The following is a 24745-nucleotide window of genomic DNA, read 5'->3' as shown; positions in this document are numbered from 1 at the left end:
TATTAATTAATGAAGGTCATAGGATGGTGACGGATCTATGGTTTTCTTAAGGCATTTTAACGGTTGCTGTTCTTGGATTTGCTTCTACAGTATGTAAAGTTTTGGAATTTACCTTTGAATGTCTTTCTTTAAAGAAATTTAATTGTTGTACAACATATTCATATTTCAAAAGTTTATTTCCAAAAATGACTAATGTGAAGAAGGTATTTGTGGTAAAAACTGACAAATATTACTTTTGAAAACTGGAAGGAAACATTTATTTTGTTATGTTTAGAAGTAATTACACGAACTGTATGTAAAATCCCAAAACACATTGCTTGATGAAATCATCTGAATTACAATTCAAGCTACATAGCACATCAATAGATGACTCTCAAAATGGACTCAAATAAAACATTTTTACATGTTAATTACTCTGGAAAGTTTCTGAACTCTGTTTAATAATAGATCGCCTTTTTTGATGGTTTCCTGATACTGCCAGTTCTTACTGTCCGGTCTGCCAAGGGGGAAAAAAAAAAAAAGGTTACAAGTACTAATACTAAAAATAAATGTACTAAAAGAAACAGCAGCATCAATAGTAACCATGTTCACACAATAGCACGAAGTTCACAGTTTTCAGCAGAAGGGACAATGAACATACTATAAACAATCAACAACAATGCTGTTTAGCTGGCAAGGACCTAGAGATGGGAAGGAAATCAATACACATGTCCAAAACACACTGTAAATACCTTCCTGATTGAAAGGACTTAACAGAAATGGTTCACTGGAAAAACTGCAGAATATCTTGATGCAAACTCAAAAAGTTCCATACATAATAACTATTGTCACCAGTCTCTGCACTGCCCAAAGAAGATAAACAAAGATTTTTTTGTTTTTAAGTTTTCTAAATTGCTGATTGTCACTTTAAATGTAGCAAACATTCATGCTTTGTCTTCCTTAGTCACAAAATGACATTTCACTTGTTCTGTGCACACATCCAAACAGACGTGACCACACTTTTGAATATATCTGTCATAGATACTGAGAAACTTTGCCCCAAAACAGATTCTATAGCAGAATGTGACTGACAAACAAGAGAAAGAACTTCAACAGTGCAATACCTGTTAGTTTCTACGATCTCATTTACTTTGTCTATTTTACAGTGTAACCTTCCAGCTGCAATGAATCTTGAGAGCTCTCTGATTTGGAAAAAAGAGAAAGAATGGATTTTAAAATGTGGCTGTAACTGGAAATTAGGTCTACATCTTGCTATAATTACATATCTCATACGCTATTTCACTTAATTTCGTTATATGACTCATTCTTTGAAGGTAACTCAAAATAGCATAAACAAATAATTAATCCAGAAATTTAATTATTCAGTTTGCTGCACAGATGAAACAGTTTTCTTTTTTTACTGAAATTACCTGTAAAATAATTTCCATGTTGGTCTGATTCATTCACTGTTTATCAACAACTGCAGCGGAGATGCCGGAATGTACAAACTGTGCAGTAACTAAGGAAGTGTGTTTCATCCACTTATTCAACATGAGTGGACATAAGTGAGTTTTTCTAGCATAAATACTTTATTTCACCCCCAAATATGTCATGGCATGTCTATACTATTCTCTGAACTTTCAATAAAGCCAATCGGAAAAAACAGCTCATTTTGTCTTATTCTCATGTCATTTTAATGGAGTATGTTCGAATAGGTGCTAGACTAACGCTCCCTTTATCTCACATATGTTTCTGTAGTTTCATATGGGCTTTTCAAATGCAGGCCGAGTGAAAAGTCCCAATTTTTTTGTATAGGTTTTTTTTCCCCCTCACACTTGCCTTCCTTCACCCCTGTGCATGTTGGAAGCTAAAATCTATAAGGCAAGATTCTGGTGCTCAACTGCATAAAGCTTCTAATGAGGCACTGAGCTGGCCGGAGGAAGGATGAGGTGAACCTCAGGCATATTGGATGCACATGGGCAGAGTTGGCTAGACCAATCTGTCTGACTGCAAACTTGAGGCAAAGGGACGTGGACCATCAAGGATGACATGGGTGGTATGGAATTTAGGAGGTGTAGAGTAAATGCAGGTACAGAAGCTGTATTAAGAGAAATGTTCGTACAAAAAAGTTAAAATCTTGTCATATCAACAAAATGAGTCCAGCACTGCTTCAGAGTCAGATTCCAAGTAAAATAAAGTTTTATTTGACTACAAAGCTATACAAATCATCATAAACAGCAATCATACAAATACTCCAAATGTAAAAAGAAAAAAAAGAAAAAAAAAAAAAAAAAAAAAAGGTCTTCAGCTTTACCACGCACATTATACAGTATGACTGAAGACTGAATGCAATTGTCTTAGACCAAGTTTAAAAAACACCTCTTGCAGAAGATCAATGATTGCCACATCTCTCTCTTCATACAGCTCTGGATATGAAATTCAAAGTATTAGGAATATAAGCGAACAGCAGGGCCTTGATGTCAGTTTCTTGAGATAACTGGATTTGCAATAAACCTCACTTATGCTTTTTAAATTGCAAGAAAAACGACATAAGGAATGTTTACTCAAAAAACATGAGGTTATCCGAAATGCCTGGACTGCAGAAGCCACAGAGGACGTGACTCGGATAAACTCAGGACTCTGGAGCATGCCTGTTTGAGAGCACCGTCATAAGACTGCAGAAGTCTGTAAAACTGGTAGGATGGCTCTCCAGTGTAGATGTAAAAATATAGAAACATCGCAGAAGACTGATGTCAGTCTCATTTTCCTTTGCCACAGTTTTATTAATCTCTAGCTGGATGACTTACCGATGGCATTTAAATTGGGAGGCAAATTATATGACAAAATCAGCCATTGACCTTCATTAAAATAATTGGGAGGCAGGAGTCTGGCACCTTGACCATCATATGTTTTGTGGGTGTAAAGTAGTCTGGTAGTTTGCCCTGGTTTAGCACGCAATACAGCAAGAGGAAGTGTGGAAACTCTTGGAGGAATATCTAAGGGAGGAAGTGCAAGGCACACTGTAGCTAGCTGCCAAAATGAGAGAACTTGTTGTGATGCAGTATTTAATATTCCTGCAAAGTCATAAGATCCAGGTGATCTCAAATATAACCAGCTTAATGATAGGAAGGTGTACAATATAGGTCTAACAGTACTTGTGGACTCAATGTGCACTGTGCCCTCTTAATTTATGCTTATAACATGGGGTTGAAAGGTAACAATGAAAAATAAAAATAAACATTCTGTACCAGCTCAAAAATGCCTCCCCTCTAAGCTCTGGCTGAAAGACCCAATGGCGAAGGATCAACATTTATCGTTGAGCCATGCTAACAAGTCCAACGATGGAATACTTTCTGCAGTCGGAGAGTGCGTAGTCCACCGTCTTCCCTGACCTGCTAAGGTCATCCATTATTTCACTGTGTACTCCTTGTAAGTGTTCTGCCAAATCTCTGCTGCGTTCAGGCATAGTTTCTGGGTCATCTGGGATTTATTAGAGATCTTGCACTACCAAGCTTGTGGGTGTAGCTCACAGATGTGATGTTGGTTTACTTTAACACTGTAAAGCCACGCAACGGTCGGGGGTGCGGGGAGGTGACATATCTGGATTGCTTCCATTGAGGAGGTGGTAGAAATGATTAATTGGACTGCTGCTTTTCGGCAAGGAAAACCCATTGTGATGTCATGTACAAATTGCTGCCAAGCAGAACAGTCTTCACTTGCAACTCAGTTTTAATTGTATCGTCCAAGGAACCCGATACCTACTGCCATACAGACTACACAGGTGTTTCCATTTTGGAAGGAACTGCTGACAGAGATTCCCTGGATAGAAAAGTGTCAGCCTGAGATGTGTCTAGGATTGCTCACTAGATTTGCAACTGAATGTTGGGATCGAGAATTGAATTTGTCTCATTGTAACGTTGTGTCTTAATTTGTTGAAAAGCTACACATAAAGGATAATGGATGCCTTTGGCTATTGCTCCTATTTCCCTTTCATTAGTCACTTGTCCAGGAAGGGGAAAAAAAATCTAATGGCCCTGCCTTTGGGGGGCCATCGCAGGAAAAACACTTTATGAACATTCTCAATACAGTCTTGAGCTCAAAGGAACAAAGTTCAATTGACAGTGGTGACTAACCAAGGAAAAACAAAGAAATTTGCCTTTTATGGTTTGAATGCAAGTCTGGAAATATGCATCTTGCAGGGCCAGTTAAGTCATGAGTTTCCTTCTCTCACAAAAGCTAGAGAACTTTCTGTGGGTTGGGTAGAAATAATGTTTGCTTGTGAATCTGCTAGGGGTCCAGAATGGGTCACCAGGTTGAGTTTCTTGATGGTTAGGGTGAACCTGGAGTAGAAATCCTGGTTTGAGATATGGGAAACTCCTACACTGCTCGCATCAATACCATGTGTAGGATTTCTTGCTGAAGCATGTAGAGGTCCTTGTGTTGTATCGAAACTCGTGGTATTTGTGGAGGGTTTTAAGATAAATTTGAAAGCACTGTAGGTTTGTATGAGTTTTTCTAACTAATGATTTCTTGTGATGTTCTTCAACTCCTAGAAATGTTTGCAGCTACTGAGCCCCCAGGGGTGGTGAAGGTCATACGCATAAGAGAGAGGCAGGTTCTCTAAACAGGCTCCAGTGATCTTAGTTGGGCACCTCCACAATGATAAAAGGTAGTATTGAGAAGGAGGATCTCAGTTGTTACCACTATGTCAAGAGCACTGCAGTGGCTAATGCTCGCAGTAGGAGTAGTTTTTGTGTTTGGTAATATTTACACAATGAATGTTGTCTATAATCTCTGATTCGCCAAAAAACAAGGAGAATGTCAAAGGACCAAGCTGTGTCGGTGTCCGATTCAATACATTCTAACACTTTGTTTAAGTTGTGGCTGGAACATGCTTCTCTGGCCCATGGCACAACTATAATGCAACTCTATCCTGGAGAATGTTGCTTCACAGCGACCCAAGGATGTCTGAGAAATTAAGACTATCTTTCCGTCCCGAAACCCGGAGCGAAAAGGAACACGTCCGAACCCGATGGCGGAAAAAAAACAATCTAACATGGAGTCGACGCCCATGCGCAATGGAACAAAGGAGGAGGAGTCCCTCGGTCTCGGGACTCGAAAAGACTTCTTCGAACAAAAACAACTTGTAACACTCCGACCCAACACCAGACGGCGGACTATGCACAACATGTGTATCTGCAGCTACACATGCCACCGAACATACTCTACCTGCCAGGTTCCTGAAACCAAAGTTCAGGATGCATGGCTGTATCAAATACTGCAGCTAATTTAAGTGAGTATGGCCCTGGTCTTATCCTTTATGACTTCTCTGATGAGGTGTAATATCATGACACTTGTCTATCGTAACATCGTAGGATGGCTATGAAACACTCCTTTGTGTCAAAGGTGTTTTAAATCCACAGGCCAATACAGGCAAAAGCAGAGTTCCTAGAATCACATTACATTAGACAGCTTCAAATATTACCAAATTTGACACTGGATGATTGGTGAGAGTGGTGCATTATCTAATACTTTGCATTTGTTTCTTTGAGTCTGGGAAGTACTGCAGCTGTAACTTTAGAGAACCTCCCCAAGCACAAATACTATACTCCTCTCTGAAGGTTTTAGCAAAGATGGTTAGACAGATCTTGCAATTCACAGTAATACGAAGGTGCAGAGAGTGGAGGCACTCCTTTATGGGATCATCTGAGTGATGTTTAAGGTCACCCATGGTAGTCAATATGCCCTGTACCAAAGGTCCCCGAAAAGAAATCTCTCCCAGTGATAGGAGACCGAAATTCAGATGGGTAATGTTTGTCATTGTAATTGTAAATGAAACAGGCAAAATAATATTATCTGCAGAGATTAACACCAGAGCTCTGCAGAGATATTCACTCACACATGGTGTAGTTGAAATATGAACTATAGCGGCCTCTGGGGGCAGTGGGGTGCTGATCTCAGTCATCACACTAGGAATAGTAAACCGTTTACAATGAGGTGCTACTGAATAAACACCACTGTTTGCCCACAGGTAAGTTTATAATGCTCACTTGCATACTCCCCAAGCCTGACGACGGGGGCTGATTCAAGAATGTGATTTTTTAAACGCTTTTGCTGCTGAACTTCATTTGTTACAGATGACAAACAATAGGTCTAATGGGGGAAAAAGGAAAGTGATGGGTTCCTTCTTGCAATAGACAAACATTGCATTGTATTGTATAACCCCCAACAGGGACAAAGGTTTTAAGAAGGCTTAAATTAAGACGTTTTTCAGTTTAAGATTGCAGAGCCACAACTAACTATAGCATCCACATATATCAAGACATACATTTTTGTACCCAGAGCATTCTTGTGAAGGTGTGAAGGCGGTGAACTTAATTCTACAACAGCATGTAAAGCACCTGTGTTAAAGTAATCGTCTGTTCTTTCCCTTCAGTTGTAACATTTTATATGCAAAATAGAATAACTGGGTGTGGTTATTCAAGAGTGGTATATAAAAATGCTCATCAAATGGACTTCCATTTAATCTCGAGTTCAGAAGTGTCACAATAACAAAGTACGGCCTGCCTCCTAACCTTTACAGATATTACTGAAGCACTCAACTTCTAATTTCAGCCTCTCACATCATGACTTCAAGGCCATCTTCTGGTTCCTTGCATTTATGAATGAGCCTTGGCATCTTGGAAAGGTCCTAATGGTCTGTAAAAAATGTAACAAAGATTCTCCGATTTATTCTGCATTCCTTGAAGTGGACTGCATGAAGCAATTATGATATTGACCTATTAAAGCACTACAATTTAATATGCATATCTTCCTGGGGATTTCCTGACAAACCTATGTGGGATCTCTTTAAGTACGTAACTACCATCCACGGTAGATAAGCCCAGAAGCAAACCAAATCAACTGTGTTGATACTTTCAAGACTTCATAGCACTACTGATAGGGCACTTATCAAAGATGAATGTACAGCCTCATAACGAGTGGCCTGGTTTGGTAGTAGGTTGGGTAATTTTTCAGACCCTCGAATTACCGATACTGGGCAGTCTGTTAAATCCAGTACGTAATTAACAGGGATTGAACCCTGAGAATCTGAGGGATGAATAACCTGAAAACACAGTAATTTAAGATCCAATGCCCACCTTATTTCTCCATCCTCAGCTACAGTTAATCCCGGATATTTCAAGCTGCACATAATGAATCCCTTAGTGGTGATTAGACAGCTGACTCAGAAAATGTTTGAATAAAAAAAAAAAAGGAAAGCAAGCTTACTCCTTCGAGAAAAAGGTCCTAGGCCAGTCAAGGAAGCCACAATTTTGCTTCACAAAAGTTTTATGTAGTAGAAAGGAAGCTTAAATTAGGTTAGCTGTATTGAAGTACCACCGTTGCAAGAAAATGAAAACTAAAATGCCCTAACAGACACTGCTAGTCATTCTGGGACAGCGAAGCTTCCTAAAGGAGCATTGTTCAAATTCTGCAGGGTAGAGAGAGATTCCTACATGCACCACTTTCAGGCCCTTTCCTTTCTTTAAGGTGTATGTAATAAAGCGGGCTTCTGAATATATATGCACCAGTAAGGAACAAAAAAAAACAAAAAACTGTATGTAGGTGTAGGAAAATGGCTCCTTGTTGCGATGCCCCGCACTTTTTGCCTGATATTGAGGCTGACTTGACTGAGTGTGTGCTGGGACCCTGCTAACCAGGCCCCAGCACCAGTGTTTCAACAATTGGCACACCCCGGTACACAGATAAGTCCCTTGTAAAAGGTACCAGTGGTACCAAGGGCCCTGTGACCAGGGAAGGTCCCTAAGGGCTACAGCATGAGTTGTACCACTCTAAGGGACCCTCACCTAACACATGCACACTTCCATTGCAGAATGCCTTTTTCTTCCCACCAGCACACACAAAGTCGGCATGGCACTCCCCTCAGGGTGCCATGCCAACCTCACACTGCCTGTGGCATAGTTAAGTCACCCCTCTAGCAGGCCTTACAGCCCTAAGGCAGGGTGCACTATACCATAGGTGAGGGCATAGGTGCATGATCACTATGCCCCTACAGTGTCTAAGCAAAACCTTAGACATTGTAAGTGCAGGGTAGCCATAAGAATATATGGTCTGGGAGTCTGTCAAAAACGAACTCCACAGCTCCATAATGGCTACACTGAATACTGGGACGTTTGGTACCAAACTTCTCAGAATAATAAACCCACACTGATGCCAGTGTTGGATTTATTAAAAAATGCACACAGGGCATCTTAGAGATGTCCCCTGTATTTTACCCAATTGTTCAGTGTAGGACTGACTGGTCTGTGCCAGCCTTCTGCTGAGAGACGAGTTTCTGACCCCATGCGGTGAGAGCCTTTGTGCTCTCTGAGGACAGAAACATAGCCTGCTCTGGGTGGAGGTGCTTCACACCTCCCCCCTGCAGGAACTGTAACACCTAGCAGTGAGCTTCAAAGGCTCAAGCTTCGTGTTACAATGCCCCAGGGCACTCCAGCTAGTGGAGATGCCCGCCCCCTGGACCCAGCCCCCACTTTTGGCGGCAAGTCCAGGAGAGATAATGAGAAAAACAAGGAGGAGTCACTGGCCAGTTAGGACAGCCCCTAAGGTGTCCTGAGCTGAGGTGACTCTGACTTTTAGAAATCCTCCATCTTGTAGAAGGAGGATTCCCCCCAATAGGAATAGGGATGTGCCCCCCTCCCCTCAGGGAGGAGGCACAAAGAGGGTGTACCCACCCTCAAGGACAGTAGCCATTGGCTACTGCCCTCCCAGACCTAAACACACCCCTAAATTCAGTATTTAGGGGCTCCCCAGAACCTAGGAACTCAGATTCCTGCAACTTACAAGAAGAGGACTGCTGAGCTGAAAACCCCTGCAGAAGAAGAAAGAAGACACCAACTGCTTTGGCCCCAGTCCTACCGGCCTGTCCCCTGCCTTCCAAAGAAACCTGCTCCAGCGACGCTTTCCCCAGGACCAGCGACCTCTGAATCCTCAGAGGACTGCCCTGCTTCAAGAGGAACAAGAAACTCCCGAGGGCAGCGGCCCTGTTCCAAAAAGACTGCAACTTTGTTTCAGAGGAGCAGATTTAAAGACCCCTGCAATCCCCGCAAGACGCGTGAGACTTGCAACACTGCACCCGGCGACCCCGAATCGACTGGTGGGGAACCAACACCTCAGGGAGGACCCTCCGGCGACTCCGAGACCGTGAGTAACCAAAGTTGTCCCCCCCTGAGCCCCCACAGCGACGCCTGCAGAGGGAATCCCGAGGCTCCCCCTGACCACGACTGCCTGACTCTAAAATCCCGACGGCTGGAAAAGACCCTGCACCTGCAGCCCCCAGCACCTGAAGGATCGGAACTCCAGTGCAGGAGTGACCCCCAGGAGGCCCTCTCCCCTGCCCAGGTGGTGGCTACCCCGAGGAGCCCCCCCCCTTGCCTGCCTGCACCGCTGAAGAGACCCCTTGGTCTCCCATTGCTCCCATTGGAAACCGGACACTTGTTTGCACACTGCACCCGGCCACCCCCGCGATGCGGAGGGTGTACTTTTTGTGTGGACTTGTGTCCCCCCGGTGCCCTACAAAACCCCCCTGGTCTGCCCTCCGAAGACGCGGGTACTTACCTGCTGGCAGACCGGAACCGGGGCACCCCCTTCTCTCCATTGAAGCCTATGCATTTTGGGCACCACTTTAAACTCTGCACCTGACCGGCCCTGAGCTGCTGGTGTGGTGACTTTGGGGTTGCTCTGAACCCCCAACGGTGGGCTACCTTGGACCCCAATCTTAACCCCGTAGGTGGTGTACTTACCTGCAAAACCTAACAATACTTTACCTCCCCCAGGAACTGTGAAAATTGCACTAAGTGTCCACTTTTAAAACAGCTAAATGGGTTTTATGTAAAAAGTATATATGCTACTGTAATTATTCAAAGTTCCTAAAGTACTTACCTGCAATACCTTTCAAATGAGATATTACATGTAGAATTTGAACCTGTGGTTCTTAAAATAAACTAAGGAAATATATTTTTCTATACAAAAACCTATTGGCTGGAATTGTCTCGGAGTGTGTGTTCCTCATTTATTGCCTGTGTGTATGTACAACAAATGCTTAACACTACTCCTTTGATAAGCCTACTGCTCGACCACACTACCACAAAATAGAGCATTAGTATTATCTCTTTTTGCCACTATCTTACCTCTAAGGGGAACCCTTGGACTCTGTGCATACTATTCCTTACTTTGAAATAGTGCATACAGAGCCAACTTCCTACACCACTTTTGAAATAGCTTATTGCCATTTTTGACAAAACTGTGTACATTACTGTTTTAATTCAAAGTTCCATACTTACCTATGCCAAATACCTTACAATTTATGTATTTACTTGAATTATAAATCTTGTGGTTCTAAAATAAATTAAGAAAATAATATTTTTCTATATAAAAACCTATTGGCCTGGAGTTAAGTCTGAGTGTGTGTTCCCATTTATTGTCTGTGTGTGTACAACAAATGCTTAACACTACCCTCTGATAAGCCTACTGCTCGACCATACTACCACAGATAGAGCATTAGTATTATCTATTATTGCCACTATCAACCTCTAAGGGGAACCCTTGGACTCTGTGCACACTATCTCTTACTTTGAGATAGTATATACAGAGCCAACTTCCTACAGTAGGCTCCTGCAGGCATGTCTTTGTGGTCAAATATGAATATTTCTTCTATGAAAAGGTGCTGCAGCATCTTCCACAATGACAGAAGAATTCCTCCTCTGAGAACACCTGGACTGGATCGTTTTGCTTCTGCGCTTGCCTACAGGAGCACACGTGAAGGTCAGGATCATGAAAAAGAAGAGGCTGCTGGACAGTGGATCACTGGAATGGTGCTGCATTAAGTATATGGGAGTAGCGTGGTGCTAATGGTTAACAGTAACTGTTGATTAGGGAGAAATGAAGTCCACATTCTAGTCCTCCAACTAATCTGGCAGCTGGTTTTGGACGTACCAGTCTCTTTTTGGAGGAACCCTAGTATAGTCCAGGTAAGGTATTATTCCATATTCAAAGGATACTGCTTAGGATTATGAACTGAATGATTTCGCAAACCATTTGCCACAACTTTTTACTTTTAGTACTGTGCACAAGGTAATTAGGAAGAGAGCACTCATCTAAAATCAACTCCACAAAGCAATGGTTTATATGGCCCATATTGAAGTTAAAACATAGACTGTATTATCTTTCATGCAAGTTTTACATGGTTACAGTTTTGCAGTCTTGCTCTTACACAATATTCTCCCCCATACAACAAGCCACAAACCCATGGAAAGAGTCTGATAGTGCACACTGCACAGGATGTGCACAAAAACCTTAAGGAAGACAAGTCAGATTTTAATAGAAATAAATCACCTGGACACTTGCTAAGCTATAGCCCCAGAAAAATACAAATGGCAAAAGAACTGAAATCGTAGATGTGGCATTTTTCAAAAAGAAATTAACAAGGAGTATTACACACTTTGAAAGGGAAGATCTCATGGTGTAAGACACTCTACTCTGGTAGCAAGTTAAGTAAAGGCATTCCTTAATTGTAAAACAAGGAATAAGTAGGAGTCCTCCAGTTTCTAGTATACTTTAACTTGCAGAGTATCACATTCTGCAACAAAGTACTACCAAAAAGGCTAAATTACAGTCCTATCTCAAACAAGTTATTTAGATCTCAGTGGCGGCCGGCAGCTTTAGGAGGGAGGGGGGCGGCGGGAAGCACACACACAAACACGCACATCACACACACTCATCCATTAACAACACTCAAACATGCACGTGCGCACCAAAACATTCAGTTTAAAACATCACACACACACACACACACACACTTACCTTCAGCCTCCAGGTCCCAGGAGGGTTGGGACTGCTGCCTTCCCTCATTGGCTGCCCTTAGGTCAGCCAATGAGGGAAGGCAGCAGTCCCAGCCTCGTCACAGAGTGGGATGGGGTCAGTGAGACTGCTGACCCCACCCCACTCTGTGACGAAGTGTCACTGATTGACACTCGCCCTGGGCGCTTTAGGGCTTAAACCTGAAGCGCCCAGGATGAGTGTCAATGGGTGACGCTATCCTCGTCACCCAGGGGAGGGCCTCGAGGCACCTTTGCTGAGCTAAGGAGGTCACGCCCATAGGAGCTGTGACCTCCTCAGCCCAGCAAAGTTCAGCTCAGGCAGCCAGGAGTCTGCGCAAATCGCGCATGGCTCACTCCTGGCTGTCTGAGCTGAAAATGAAGAGTGTCTGTCAGGCTGGCCTTTGTTCAGCCTGACAGACACTCTTCATGAGGGGCAAAAGGTGGGGGTGGGGGGGTGTGGCCCCTCCGCCCTAAAGGACGGGCCGCCACTGTTAGATCTACTCAGACAAAAAGTTAAGTCCAGTACAGACAGCAAAAGTGAATTTGTGGCCAAGAAGTGAGCAGTCCTGCTGACTCTGTTCAGAGAAGTTAGAAAACAGGTGCAAGAGAATAAGAAAGTAATGAAACTAGAAGATAGTACTACCTACAATATGGGTGAAGAACAGGTACACTCAGTGCACTAGAACAGTCAATATATAAATATAAACTTACTGATCTATGAATTCCACCCCAACGCCAAATGCTTCCGCCATGTAGCCAAGTGTCAGTGACCTGTAAGATTCTAAAAGCTGGCTGTATGCTTCAATTCTCATTTCTCTTACATAATAGCGATAGTGAGGTGCAAATAACCAATCCTTCTTCATTTCTTGTTCAACAATAGCTGAAATTATAAAAACAGAAACATACGTTGGCTTCAATTAGCTATTTAGCAAACATAATAGAAGCATCAAATGTAATGGATTAGACTAATTCCTATTGTGAAAACGTTCCACTGATGAACATTATGGCCCTTGGGTTGTTCGAGTTAGCAATCCTGAGGAAATCTTTGCTACTATAGCTCTCCAACAACAGAGCTGGACTGGGACAAGAAATATCCTGCATACCAAAATAGAAGTGGGCCCATTAGTGAATTAGCTGGGACAGCTTCGAACTGGCAAAGACAATACGATGTAAAGGTGTTTAGCTGGATATGGGAGACTCCATGAATTTCAGCTTGCTGCAGACAGTTTGCGGTAATATCAGAAAAACCACAGTAAAAACCATCCCACCAGATCATAAAGCAGGCCCACAATCAGACATAAAAGGGCCATTCACTTATCAGTAAGACCAGCCCTTCAGGCACTGCCTAATTACCCTACAATCCAATCCGACCCTGCCCAACACTATGTTCAGGGAAAGCCAGCAATAAACAGAAGACACAGTCACAGCTATCTTGTAGACATTGTTGCAAATTGAAGACAAGTGGAATACCATAAGGTCACCTTGGTGAAAGTCGCTTATTTGGAGGAATGCAACTTGAAGAAAACCAGGGAATCACAGCATAGTAGTTACTGTCCTGAATGGCCAACAAACAGGGTTAATGAATAATGTAACGTTGAAATATGATACTAGCAAAGGTTCCTAAGGTGGTAAATATACAAAATATTCTTGCAACATTGATAATCCCGTTTGTTTTAAGCAAATCTGACAGCTGATTGAGTAGAGAGGAACATCATTCACCCAGTTGGTAAAAATTAATACCCTGGAAAATTTGTCCGAATTGACACCAAGCAGGTTGGTTGTCAGCTAAGAAATTGCGGTAGGCCTTTAGACATTTCTTTAAAGTTTATATAACTGTTATAAGAAGAGGGTGTCTGTTGGAAATATGCCCTTTCTGCAGGTTCATCCCAGAGTTGTTTACCTTTCTGCTGGACCCTATTTTTTCTGGCATAACTTTGTGCAATTTGCCCCTGCTAATCAGTGGTACAGTGCTTGTGCTCCTCTTTTTAATGTGGTAAAATTGGTTAACACCTGATTGGCACATTTAATTTACTCATAATCCTCTAGTATATTGTAGTAAGTGTACCCAGGGCCGGTGAAGTAAATGTTACCAATGGACTGCAGCACTCATTGTGCCATACACTCCAGCAGCACTGTATCTGGACCTACCAAAGTAGCCTGGCTATGCAGTTTTAAAATTACAAATTTGACCTATCAAAATACCCCCTTTTGACAGGCTTAAACCTTCTTTTTACATATTAATAAGTCATCCCGAAGTAGGCATCATTGCCCATTAGGCACAGGGTGCATGGTATTTAAAAGTAGGGCATGTAAACGTTTCATGCGATGCATGTCCTTACAGTGAAAAAGCCCTAAAAGCTATTTTCACTATAGTAGGGCTGGTGTTCCATAGCAAAGCATTAGGATACAATATATATTTAACCCCTTGGGTGCCTTGGATATGATGGTTATGTCCTCGGCTGCGGTGCTCCTGTGCCGAGGATGTAACCATTACATCCAGGCACCCATCCATAGGGTAAGCGCTAGCTAGGGGGGTGGGGGAGGGTTTTCCTTTCCTATGTTGTTTCTTTGAGCATTCCTGCTGCACGAGCACAAAGCGATCGTGCAGCAGGAATGCCCACTAGACACCAGGGAGGTTTTTTTTGTTTATTGACACTGTTGGGGAGCGAACCCTTGGGGATGGGTCGCTCCCCTTTGGGGAGCAGGCATGTTGGTCGTTTCTGCCCCCCTTGGGGGCAGATTAGCCATTCTTTTTCATCGATCTGCCCCCAAGGGGGCAGAAACCACTATACAACAGGGATATTTTATTATGGCCATCATTTTAGTTTGTTTGGGAGATGGACCCTTGGGGAAGGGTCACTCTCCTTTGGGGAAAATGTATGTTGGCCGTTTCTGACCCTATTGGGGGCAGATTGACCATTTTATTTGCCGATCTGTCCCCAAGGGGGGGGGGGGGGGGCAGAAACAAGGTATTTCTTTTATGGCCATTATTTTTGCTTATTTGTGGGGTGGCCCCTTAAGCAAGGGTCGCTCTCCTTTGGGGGCCATTACTTTTGGCCGTTTCTGCCTTGCTTGGGGGCAGATCAGCTTGTTTGCGTGAGGCCCATCTGACCCCAAGGTGGGCAGAAACCACTAGACACCAGTTTTTTTGTTTTTTTTTACTGAAAATGTATGTTTTGCTTTGGGGGAGGCTGACCATTAGGCAAGGGTCGCTCTCCTTTGTGGGTGGGGAGGGGGGGGGAGCGGGGAATTACCTTTGGCTGTTTCTGCCCCCCCTTGGGAGCAGATCGGCCTGTTTGTGTGAGGCCCATCTGCCCCCAAAGGGCGACAGAAACTACTAGGCACCAGGGATTTTTTATTGAAAGTATATGTTTTGTTTGGGAAGCAGACCCTTGGACAGGGATCGATCCCCGTTTGGGGGGGGAATTACTTTCAGCCTTTTCTGCTACCGTCCCCCCTTTGGGTGCAGATCAGCCAAAGGGGTGCAGAAAGCCAGTAGACACCAGGGAAAGTTTCTAAATGTTTGGTGGTCTGGTGTTTGTGGACTGGCGCAGTATTTGCATTTGTGATCATAATGTTATATTTCTCTTTTTTGTTCTAGTTCAAAGCTATTCATTCCTTTGCTGTTGGTCCTGATTGAGGTTTTGGAAGTGGTAGAACTGCAGTTTGCATAGTTGCATGTGTCTGGTAAGAAAACGTTTTTTGTACTGTTTACCCCAAATGACTATTGCTGCCATGCATTAATGAGTTTTTATGTAAATAGCAGCATATTTAACTGATGTTTTATTCTGTGTGAAACTCTCCTCAGATTTATGCACGAGGTGAACTGTGTTGTCTTATGTGTAATTTTATTTTGTTTCCTTTTTAGTGGGATATCATTGGTGCTTGCTGTGTCTGTGCAGAGTAGGTGCGGGTGAGTCTTGCTGTCTCTGGCAACTGAGTGCTCTCATTTTGACTATATAGGTCTTTGTGATAAAGCCACATTTTGTTTATTCCTTATTTTACACAATTTTGGTTGTTGTTGACTTGTCAAGTTATTTTTGATTAGTAAGGATCATGGCTAGCCACAGGATTATCGCTCAGCAGGTTGTTGGTATGCTTTATGAATCTTCCTCTGACCAGGATTATGAGACTGACTGCATCTGAGACAGAGGAAGCAGCGCAAGATTCTGACAGCAAATTTCTGTCCGAGACAAATCATCTGATGATGAAGCCACTCTCAATGCGGATGAAGTACCTGTTTTTGAGGACACTGATAAGCCGATAGTGCAGAAAGAGGCTTCTGGACTGCCCTTTGAAGAACTGAACCATGGGATGCCCTAAACATGGTGCAGCTGGTGTTGCCTGCCTGTACTGGTGTCGCAGGGTGTAGAGTGAATACTGAAAACTTTTTGCCTATAAATTTCTTTCAGTTATTTATGGACAATATTTTTTGTGCAAAACTGTTGAGCAGACTAATTTGTATGTTGAACAGTATTTGAGGGACAACAGTGCCAGACTTCACCCCCACTCTAGAGCTACCTGGTGGACAAATCTGGATGAGTGGAAGAGGTTCTTGGGTCTAACTTTTTTGATGGGCCTTCATATTGGTATACTGGTCCCTTGATGGCAACGGCTATATTTCCTGCAACCATGAGTTGTAATCGGTATTTTCTTATTCTTCGGATGCTGCATTTTGTTTATAATGCTGTAGCGTTGCCTCAAGATCACCGTGATTGTGACCATCTTTTTAAGGTTTGGCATGTCCTTCATCACTTTGTAGATAGAGTTTCAGAGATCTATGTTCCAGGAAAAGAAATAGCTGTGGATGAGTCTTTGGTCCTGTTCAAGGGCTGATTGATTTTTAGGCAGTACATTGCTAGCAAGAGGGTATGTTATGGAATTAAAATGTATATGCTGTCTGAGAGTAGTACTGGGTAGGTCCATAATTGCAGGGCGTACACCAGTAGAGATTCCAGTATTGACCCCCCCGGTAGTTTGTCCACTAACTAGTTACTGAGAAAATTGTGTAGGAACCTGGTAGAGGACTTTTTAACAAAGGTCACATTTATACTTAGATACCTTTTACACTGATAGGGAATTGTTCACAATGGACGCCGTTGTTTGTAGCACAATATGCTCTAATGGTAAAGGTTACCCAAAAGAGCTTGTTTGTTTACAACAAAAAAAAAAAACCTTGAGAGGGGCCTTGCGTAGTGATGAACTTCTAGCTGTGAAATGTTCTGACAGGAGAGGTGTCACCATGCTGACTACCATCCATGATGAAAGTACTTCACTTGTGACCGTTCGGACAGGTTGCCGAAGTGTGCAAACCTGTGTGCATTTAAGACTACAATAAGCACATTAGTGTTGTAAACAGAGTAGATCATAGATTGGAACCTTATACTGCGGTTTGTAAGGCGTACGTTTGGTATAAGAAGTTGGCTATTCATCTGTTCCATTTAGCAACCTTCAATGCTTTTGTTGTTTTCAGGGATTGTTCTCCAGAGTCAAAGATGACATTTGTTAAGTTTCAGGAGTCTGTGATAGCAGCCTTTTGTAGTGAAACAGACAAGAGTTCTTACAGAAGCAGTGGTGGAGGACGTGGCTAGATTGAAAGATCGCCACTTTGCGATTACATTCCTCCAATGGTCAAAAAATAAATGTTCCCGCTAAAAAATGTAGAGTCTGTACCCAAAGAGGTATCCGGAAGAACAGTCATATGCACTGCCCCGATTGACCTTGTAAGCCTGAGCTAGGTGTGCCCCTATGTTTTAAATTGTACCACATGAAACAAAGTTTTTGGTTAAAACTGTGAGTTTAAAAGTAAACTGACTGGTCTGTATCATTTAATATTTTTTGTTCAGATTTCACAGTTGGCATTAGTGTGATATATTTAGTTAGAGCTGTTGTGTTTGTAGTTATAGTTTTGTGCTTTCCTTTTTGTATTAAAAAATTTGATGGAAGTGCGTGGACTGGTGCTTAGCTAGCAGTGTGTGTGGACTTGCACTTGGCTGGTGTTGTGCGAGTAGTGACTTGCTGCTGGCCACACACACACACACACCAGTGTGTGTGGACTTGCACTTGGCTGGTGTTGTGCGAGTAGTGACTTGCTGCTGGCCACACACACACACACACACACACACACACACACACACACACACACACACACACACACACACACACACACACACACACACACACACACACACACACACACACACACACACACACACACACACACACACACACACCTAGCCAAACGCCACTGCACACACTCCATCAACTGCCAGTCATGTGATTGATGTGTCAGTCATGTGGGTGTATGAAAGTGATGGACCCTTGACTGGCGCGGCCTGCTGATGTGAGTGTTGTAATGTGCTGGGCCCATGGCTGGCGGTGTGAATGGTTTTGCATGTGTCACGTATGAAAGATGTGTGAATGGCCTGTAAAGAGGTTGCCTTGCAGCGCTTTTACAGCTCACAAGCTGTGAGTCACTGGCTCAAGTTTTTAACCTTTTAATTATTAACAGTGCATTTCATTTTTGTGAAATCTCTTGTTAAATAATTTTTACGCTCTGAACCTTTACTCACCCCTCCTGCCAAATCTAACCAGTATGTGTGTGTACTTGAGGAACAGATGGATGGGCAGCCTTTTCTGCTGAGGTGTACATTGTCTCTAGGGAAAATCTACAATTGTAGATATTTTCTTAAACTAAAAACCCCAGGGTATACAGGGTTTTGTGTCTATCTTGGATCCTAACAAGTTTTCTTATCGCAAACCTCCAAATGTGACTAAAGTCACACATTCTCCTTGCATTACTGTGCCATATTCTTCTAGAATTAGAAAGAAACCACAAATTTCTAACCACCCAGCTTTCCTCCAGGTCGTCCAATAAAAATGCTACCTCACTTGTTTGGGTGGGCCAAGTGCCCGTGACAGGGAAGAGCCCAAAACCTATTGTGGAGACATCAAAATGATCTGTCAAAAAACGACCTGGTTTTGCAAGGGATGGGGTAAGGGGGGGCACCTGCATTTGTGGTCCCAGACTCGACAGACATCTAGGAAAACCTACCAAACCCAGCCCCTCTTGAAAACCAGACACCAGGGGTGGGGGGGGGGGGGGGGGGGGGGGGGGGGTGAGTCCAGGGATGCGTGGCTTGCACGGATCCGCCGAAGTTTTATTACCCAGAATCCTCAGCAAACCTCTATATTTAGCTAACAAAAAAATACAAAAAAAAACAAACATTTTCCTCACATTTTTGTGTGGAATTACCATGCCTGCACACATTTCCTACCACTCAGTGTTCCCCTCAGTCTTCAGAGTAAAACGACACCTCACTTGTGTGGGTGGACCAAGTGCCTCTGACAGGGAAGGGCCAAAAATGCCTAGAGATTGAAGGGATATCACAGCAAGTTGATAAGCGCATTTTTTAATACGTTTTAGGCCAACTCTGCTTTGGGCATGTGACGTGTCCCCGTTGCTTTTTGGGGCATCTCTTATCGCAGGCACCAGGTCTACCCACGTAAGTGAGGTACCATTTTTATCAGGAGACTTGGGGTAATGCTGGGTTGAAGGAGGTTTGTGGCTCCCCTCAGATTCCAGAACTTTACATCACTGAAATGTGAGGAATATGTGTATTTTAGCCAAATGTTTAGGTTTGCAAAGGATTCTGGGTGACAGAACCTGATGAGAGCCCCATCCTGGATTCCCCTAGGTATCTAGTTTTTAAAAACAGACAGGTTTGCTAGGTTCCCCTAAGTGCCGACTGAGCTAGAGCCCAAAATCCACAGCTGGAAAAAGTTACAGATGAAAACTTAGACCGAAATGGCTGTTTTTATCAACTCAATTACAATATTTATTTCAACTGTTATTTTCTATAGCAAAACCTTGAAGGATCTACACAAATGATCCGTTGCTGATTTCAGAATCTTATCTACTTTATAAAATGTATAGTTTTCTGGGATCCACCCATTACTATCACTAACTGGAAGGAAGTTGAAAGCACAAAAAAATCTGAAAAATTGTGTATGTTTTAATAAAATGCCAAGACTGATTCTAGTCTGCCTCTTCCCGAAAGCTGGAAAATGGTGATTTTAGCACAACCAACCCCTTGTTGGTGTCATTTGCAAGGTAAAAACAGATGCTTTCTTCTGCAGCACCTTTTCCCCAATTTTCCCCAAAAAACCAAATTTTAGCTATATCTTGGCTAATTTCTCAGTCCCAGTCAAGGGAACCCACAAACTCTGGGTACCTTTAGAATACCCAGGATGTCGGAAAAAAAAAAAAAGGACGCACATTTGTTGTGGATAGCTTATACGACAAAAAATTATGGGGCCCTAAGTGCAAACTACCCTAAATAGCCAAAAAAAGACTTAGCAGCGAAGGAGTTAATGAATGATATCTCAGTCAACTAAACAGCTATGAATTTCATTTTTTGGGCTTTTTGAAATATTTATTACAAGCACAATTAACTGGTGAAGTCGGATTTATAATACATATTTTAGAAAGATTACTTTTAGAAAGTTACCTTTGCCCTGCCTGAAGTCCTTGGAAGCCAAATCTGCATTCTGCTCTCCCTCTTCTGCCAGCTAGTAATTATCATTTCAAAAGGAGTGAATGACGTGTGAACTTGCTGCCTGACCAGGGAAAAAGTCAGTGGGTGCAGAGGGGATTGGCCTGTTGTGCCCTTGAGAGGATGGCTTGTGGACTGGGTACAAGTATAAGGACTTGATTCATTTTTAAGAGATCTACCCTGTCAAAAGCAGTTGCAGCTAACACCTAGACCTGCACCTTTCTTTTGCCACCCCCGCCCCCTCATGTAAAATCCTGCTGAAATACGTCAATATCCAAGATCTGGCTGACATGACTGCTCGAGATTTTCATTATACTTGGGGCACATTTCAAAGAGATCTTCCCAGTCATAGGCAATGCTAAGCTGAGATTTGTCCAAGTTCCTTCTTTTGTCTCCCAGCCAGACAGGCTCCAATTAAATTGGCCCTCTTTTGGCATTAGTGCAAAAACCTGTTTGACAGTTTGGCTGGGTTTCTATAAAACATCTGGAGTGCACTTCAGAGAAGGGAAACAGAATGTCAAAACAATGTGTCTGGTTGGTGAAAGCTTAGCTTTGTTCTACCAGGCTTCTACCTCAGAGTTTGTTGGGGGTACAAAAGAACCCAAGTTTAGTGTGGCAGAATACTTGAACCATTTTAAATATGCCCAAAGTGGGTATGGTCAGCCCCAGGAATCTTTGCTCCATTGGTTAGGGCATACCTATGGGGCCTTGCCACCCACCAGCTCATGCCAGCTGTAAAATTGGCATTTGTGGGCATCCACTTCAGAACACTCCTAGGCCTGTGGAGAGATCAGAAGAGGAATGAAAATGATCTCCAAGACCTTTGAAGAGCCTTAAAGGCTGGACCTGCTCCCCATTTTGAACTTAAAACAAAGAAGTGGACTTTAAAGAACCATTAGGCTGATTTCCTACCAAGGCTACAAGATGCTTTTTCCTGCAACTGGCCAGCTAAGTAATGGCAACTGGACCTGGACGTGACTCTCCTGTTGTCTCTGCCTGTCACACAGTGAGTCTTTAATTTCATCCCCCGAGTTCCTAGTGGCTTTAGAAGTTTACCCCTGTGGTTGATTGGGACTTCAAATGATTAAGTGAGAAGGAAAAATCTTTGACCAGGGCGAACCTGGTTAGTGAATCTAAACTACGCTCCTTCGCAGTCGGTGTCAAATTAGCCTTAGGTCATGTTCAAAAGTGACCATTGACTAGCATTGCCAATTTTTTGTTCTTGGTTCTTTGTATATACAACTTTAACACACACACAAACACACACACACTCCCTTCCTCCCTGCCAGTTACACACACACACACACACACTCCCCTCCTCCCCGCCAGTTTCCCTTATTCTAATTCACTGTGGGATTTCTATTGTTTTGTATGTTGACTTTATTACTGTTTCAGTCTGCATATATGCTTTAAACATTGTCCCAAAATCTGTCTGCCAAAGCTGCAAGGGGGCTGAACTCAGGATTAGTGACTTTTGTGGTTCACACTGACAAGGGCTGCATTATTATCTGAGATGGTGTAGGAAGTTGGCTCTGTATGTGCTATTTCAAAGTAAGGAATAGCATGCACAGAGTCCAAGGGTTCCCCTTAGAGGTAAAATAGTGGTAAAAATAGATAATACTAATGCTCTATTTTGTGGTAGTGTGGTCGAGCAGTAGGCTTATCCAAGGAGTAGTGTTAAGCATTTGTTGTACATACACATAGACAATAAATGAGGTACACACACTCAGAGACAAATCCAGCCAATAGGTTTTTATATAGAAAAATATATTTTCTTAGTTTATTTTAAGAACCACAGGTTCAAATCCTACATGTAATATCTCATTCGAAAGGTATTGCAGGTAAGTACTTTAGGAACTTCAAATCATCAAAATTGCATGTATACTTTTCGAGTTATTCACAAATAGCTGTTTTAAAAGTGGACACTTAGTGCAATTTTCACAGTTCCTAGGGGAGGTAAGTATTGGTTAGGTTAACCAGGTAAGTAAGACACTTACAGGGCTTAGTTCTTGGTCCAAGGTAGCCCACCGTTGGGGGTTCAGAGCAACCCCAAAGTCACCACACCAGCAGCTCAGGGCCGGTCAGGTGCAGAGTTCAAAGTGGTGCCCAAAACACATAGGCTAGAATGGAGAGAAGGGGGTGCCCCGGTTCCGGTCTGCTTGCAGGTAAGTACCCGCGTCTTCGGAGGGCAGACCAGGGGGGTTTTGTAGGGCACCGGGGGGGACACAAGTCCACACAGAAATTTCACCCTCAGCAGCGCGGGGGCGGCCGGGTGCAGTGTAGGAACAGGCGTCGGGTTCGCAATGTTAGTCAATGAGAGATCTCGGGATCTCTTCAGCGCTGCAGGCAGGCAAGGGGGGGATTCCTCGGGGAAACCTCCACTTGGGCAAGGGAGGGGGACTCCTGGGGGTCACTTCTCCAGTGAAAGTCCGGTCCTTCAGGTCCTGGGGGCTGCGGGTGCAGGGTCTCTCCCAGGCGTCGGGACTTTAGGTTCAAAGAGTCGCGGTCAGGGGAAGCCTCGGGATTCCCTCTGCAGGCGGCGCTGTGGGGGCTCAGGGGGGACAGGTTTTGGTACTCACAGTATCAGAGTAGTCCTGGGGTCCCTCCTGAGGTGTCGGTTCTCCACCAGCCGAGTCGGGGTCGCCGGGTGCAGTGTTGCAAGTCTCACGCTTCTTGCGGGGAGCTTGCAGGGTTCTTTAAAGCTGCTGGAAACAAAGTTGCAGCTTTTCTTGGAGCAGGTCCGCTGTCCTCGGGAGTTTCTTGTCTTTTCGAAGCAGGGGCAGTCCTCAGAGGATGTCGAGGTCGCTGGTCCCTTTGGAAGGCGTCGCTGGAGCAGGATCTTTGGAAGGCAGGAGACAGGCCGGTGAGTTTCTGGAGCCAAGGCAGTTGTCGTCTTCTGGTCTTCCGCTGCAGGGGTTTTCAGCTAGGCAGTCCTTCTTCTTGTAGTTGCAGGAATCTAATTTTCTAGGGTTCAGGGTAGCCCTTAAATACTAAATTTAAGGGCGTGTTTAGGTCTGGGGGGTTAGTAGCCAATGGCTACTAGCCCTGAGGGTGGGTACACCCTCTTTGTGCCTCCTCCCAAGGGGAGGGGGTCACAATCCTAACCCTATTGGGGGAATCCTCCATCTGCAAGATGGAGGATTTCTAAAAGTTAGAGTCACCTCAGCTCAGGACACCTTAGGGGCTGTCCTGACTGGCCAGTGACTCCTCCTTGTTATTCTCATTATTTTCTCCGGCCTTGCCGCCAAAAGTGGGGCCTGGCCGGAGGGGGCGGGCAACTCCACTAGCTGGAGTGTCCTGCTGGGTTGGCACAACGGAGGTGAGCCTTTGAGGCTCACCGCCAGGTGTGACAATTCCTGCCTGGGAGAGGTGTTAGCATCTCCACCCAGTGCAGGCTTTGTTACTGGCCTCAGAGTGACAAAGGCACTCTCCCCATGGGGCCAGCAACATGTCTCGGTTTGTGGCAGGCTGCTAAAACTAGTCAGCCTACACAGATAGTCGGTTAAGTTTCAGGGGGCACCTCTAAGGTGCCCTCTGTGGTGTATTTTACAATAAAATGTACACTGGCATCAGTGTGCATTTATTGTGCTGAGAAGTTTGATACCAAACTTCCCAGTTTTCAGTGTAGCCATTATGGTGCTGTGGAGTTCGTGTTTGACAGACTCCCAGACCATATACTCTTATGGCTACCCTGCACTTACAATGTCTAAGGTTTTGTTTAGACACTGTAGGGGTACCATGCTCATGCACTGGTACCCTCACCTATGGTATAGTGCACCCTGCCTTAGGGCTGTAAGGCATGCTAGAGGGGTGTCTTACCTATACTGCATAGGCAGTGAGAGGCTGGCATGGCACCCTGAGGGGAGTGCCATGTCGACTTACTCGTTTTGTCCTCACTAGCACACACAAGCTGGCAAGCAGTGTGTCTGTGCTGAGTGAGAGGTCTCCAGGGTGGCATAAGACATGCTGCAGCCCTCAGAGACCTTCCTTGGCATCAGGGCCCTTGGTACTAGAAGTACCAGTTACAAGGGACTTATCTGGATGCCAGGGTCTGCCAATTGTGGATACAAAAGTACAGGTTTAGGGAAAGAACACTGGTGCTGGGGCCTGGTTAGCAGGCCTCAGCACACTTTCAATTGTAAACATAGCATCAGCAAAGGCAAAAAGTCAGGGGGCAACCATGCCAAGGAGGCATTTCCTTACAGATGGGTACCTATCCCCTCTCTCGTAATAACCCAATTTTTTTGCACTGCCCTAAAATAATATTGCACTGTCAACTATCTAAATTTACATATGGGTAAAGCAAAAATTCTGTTTTTCTTTGAAGAAAATTTG

At 43.8% G+C, this 24745-nt stretch overlaps 1 protein-coding gene across 1 annotated transcript in view; it reads right to left on the bottom strand.

Moving 5' to 3' along the window:
* Window positions 1–233: 233 nt before the first annotated feature.
* Window positions 234–24745, bottom strand: part of PSMD6 (proteasome 26S subunit, non-ATPase 6) — a 71476-nt gene continuing 46964 nt past the window's right edge. The window contains exons 6-8 of the mRNA XM_069206512.1: window positions 12567–12735; window positions 1104–1181; window positions 234–496 (exon numbers count right to left, since the gene is read on the bottom strand). Of these exons, the coding sequence (XP_069062613.1) occupies window positions 400–496; window positions 1104–1181; window positions 12567–12735 (344 nt within the window). The 3' untranslated portion in view covers window positions 234–399. The remainder of the gene's footprint in view (window positions 497–1103; window positions 1182–12566; window positions 12736–24745) is intronic.

Source organism: Pleurodeles waltl, chromosome 9, assembly GCF_031143425.1.
Source record: "Pleurodeles waltl isolate 20211129_DDA chromosome 9, aPleWal1.hap1.20221129, whole genome shotgun sequence".
NCBI classification, from domain to species: domain Eukaryota; kingdom Metazoa; phylum Chordata; class Amphibia; order Caudata; family Salamandridae; genus Pleurodeles; species Pleurodeles waltl.
Note: the sequence above shows the minus strand (reverse complement) of the source record. Positions and strands in the feature narration are given on the sequence as shown.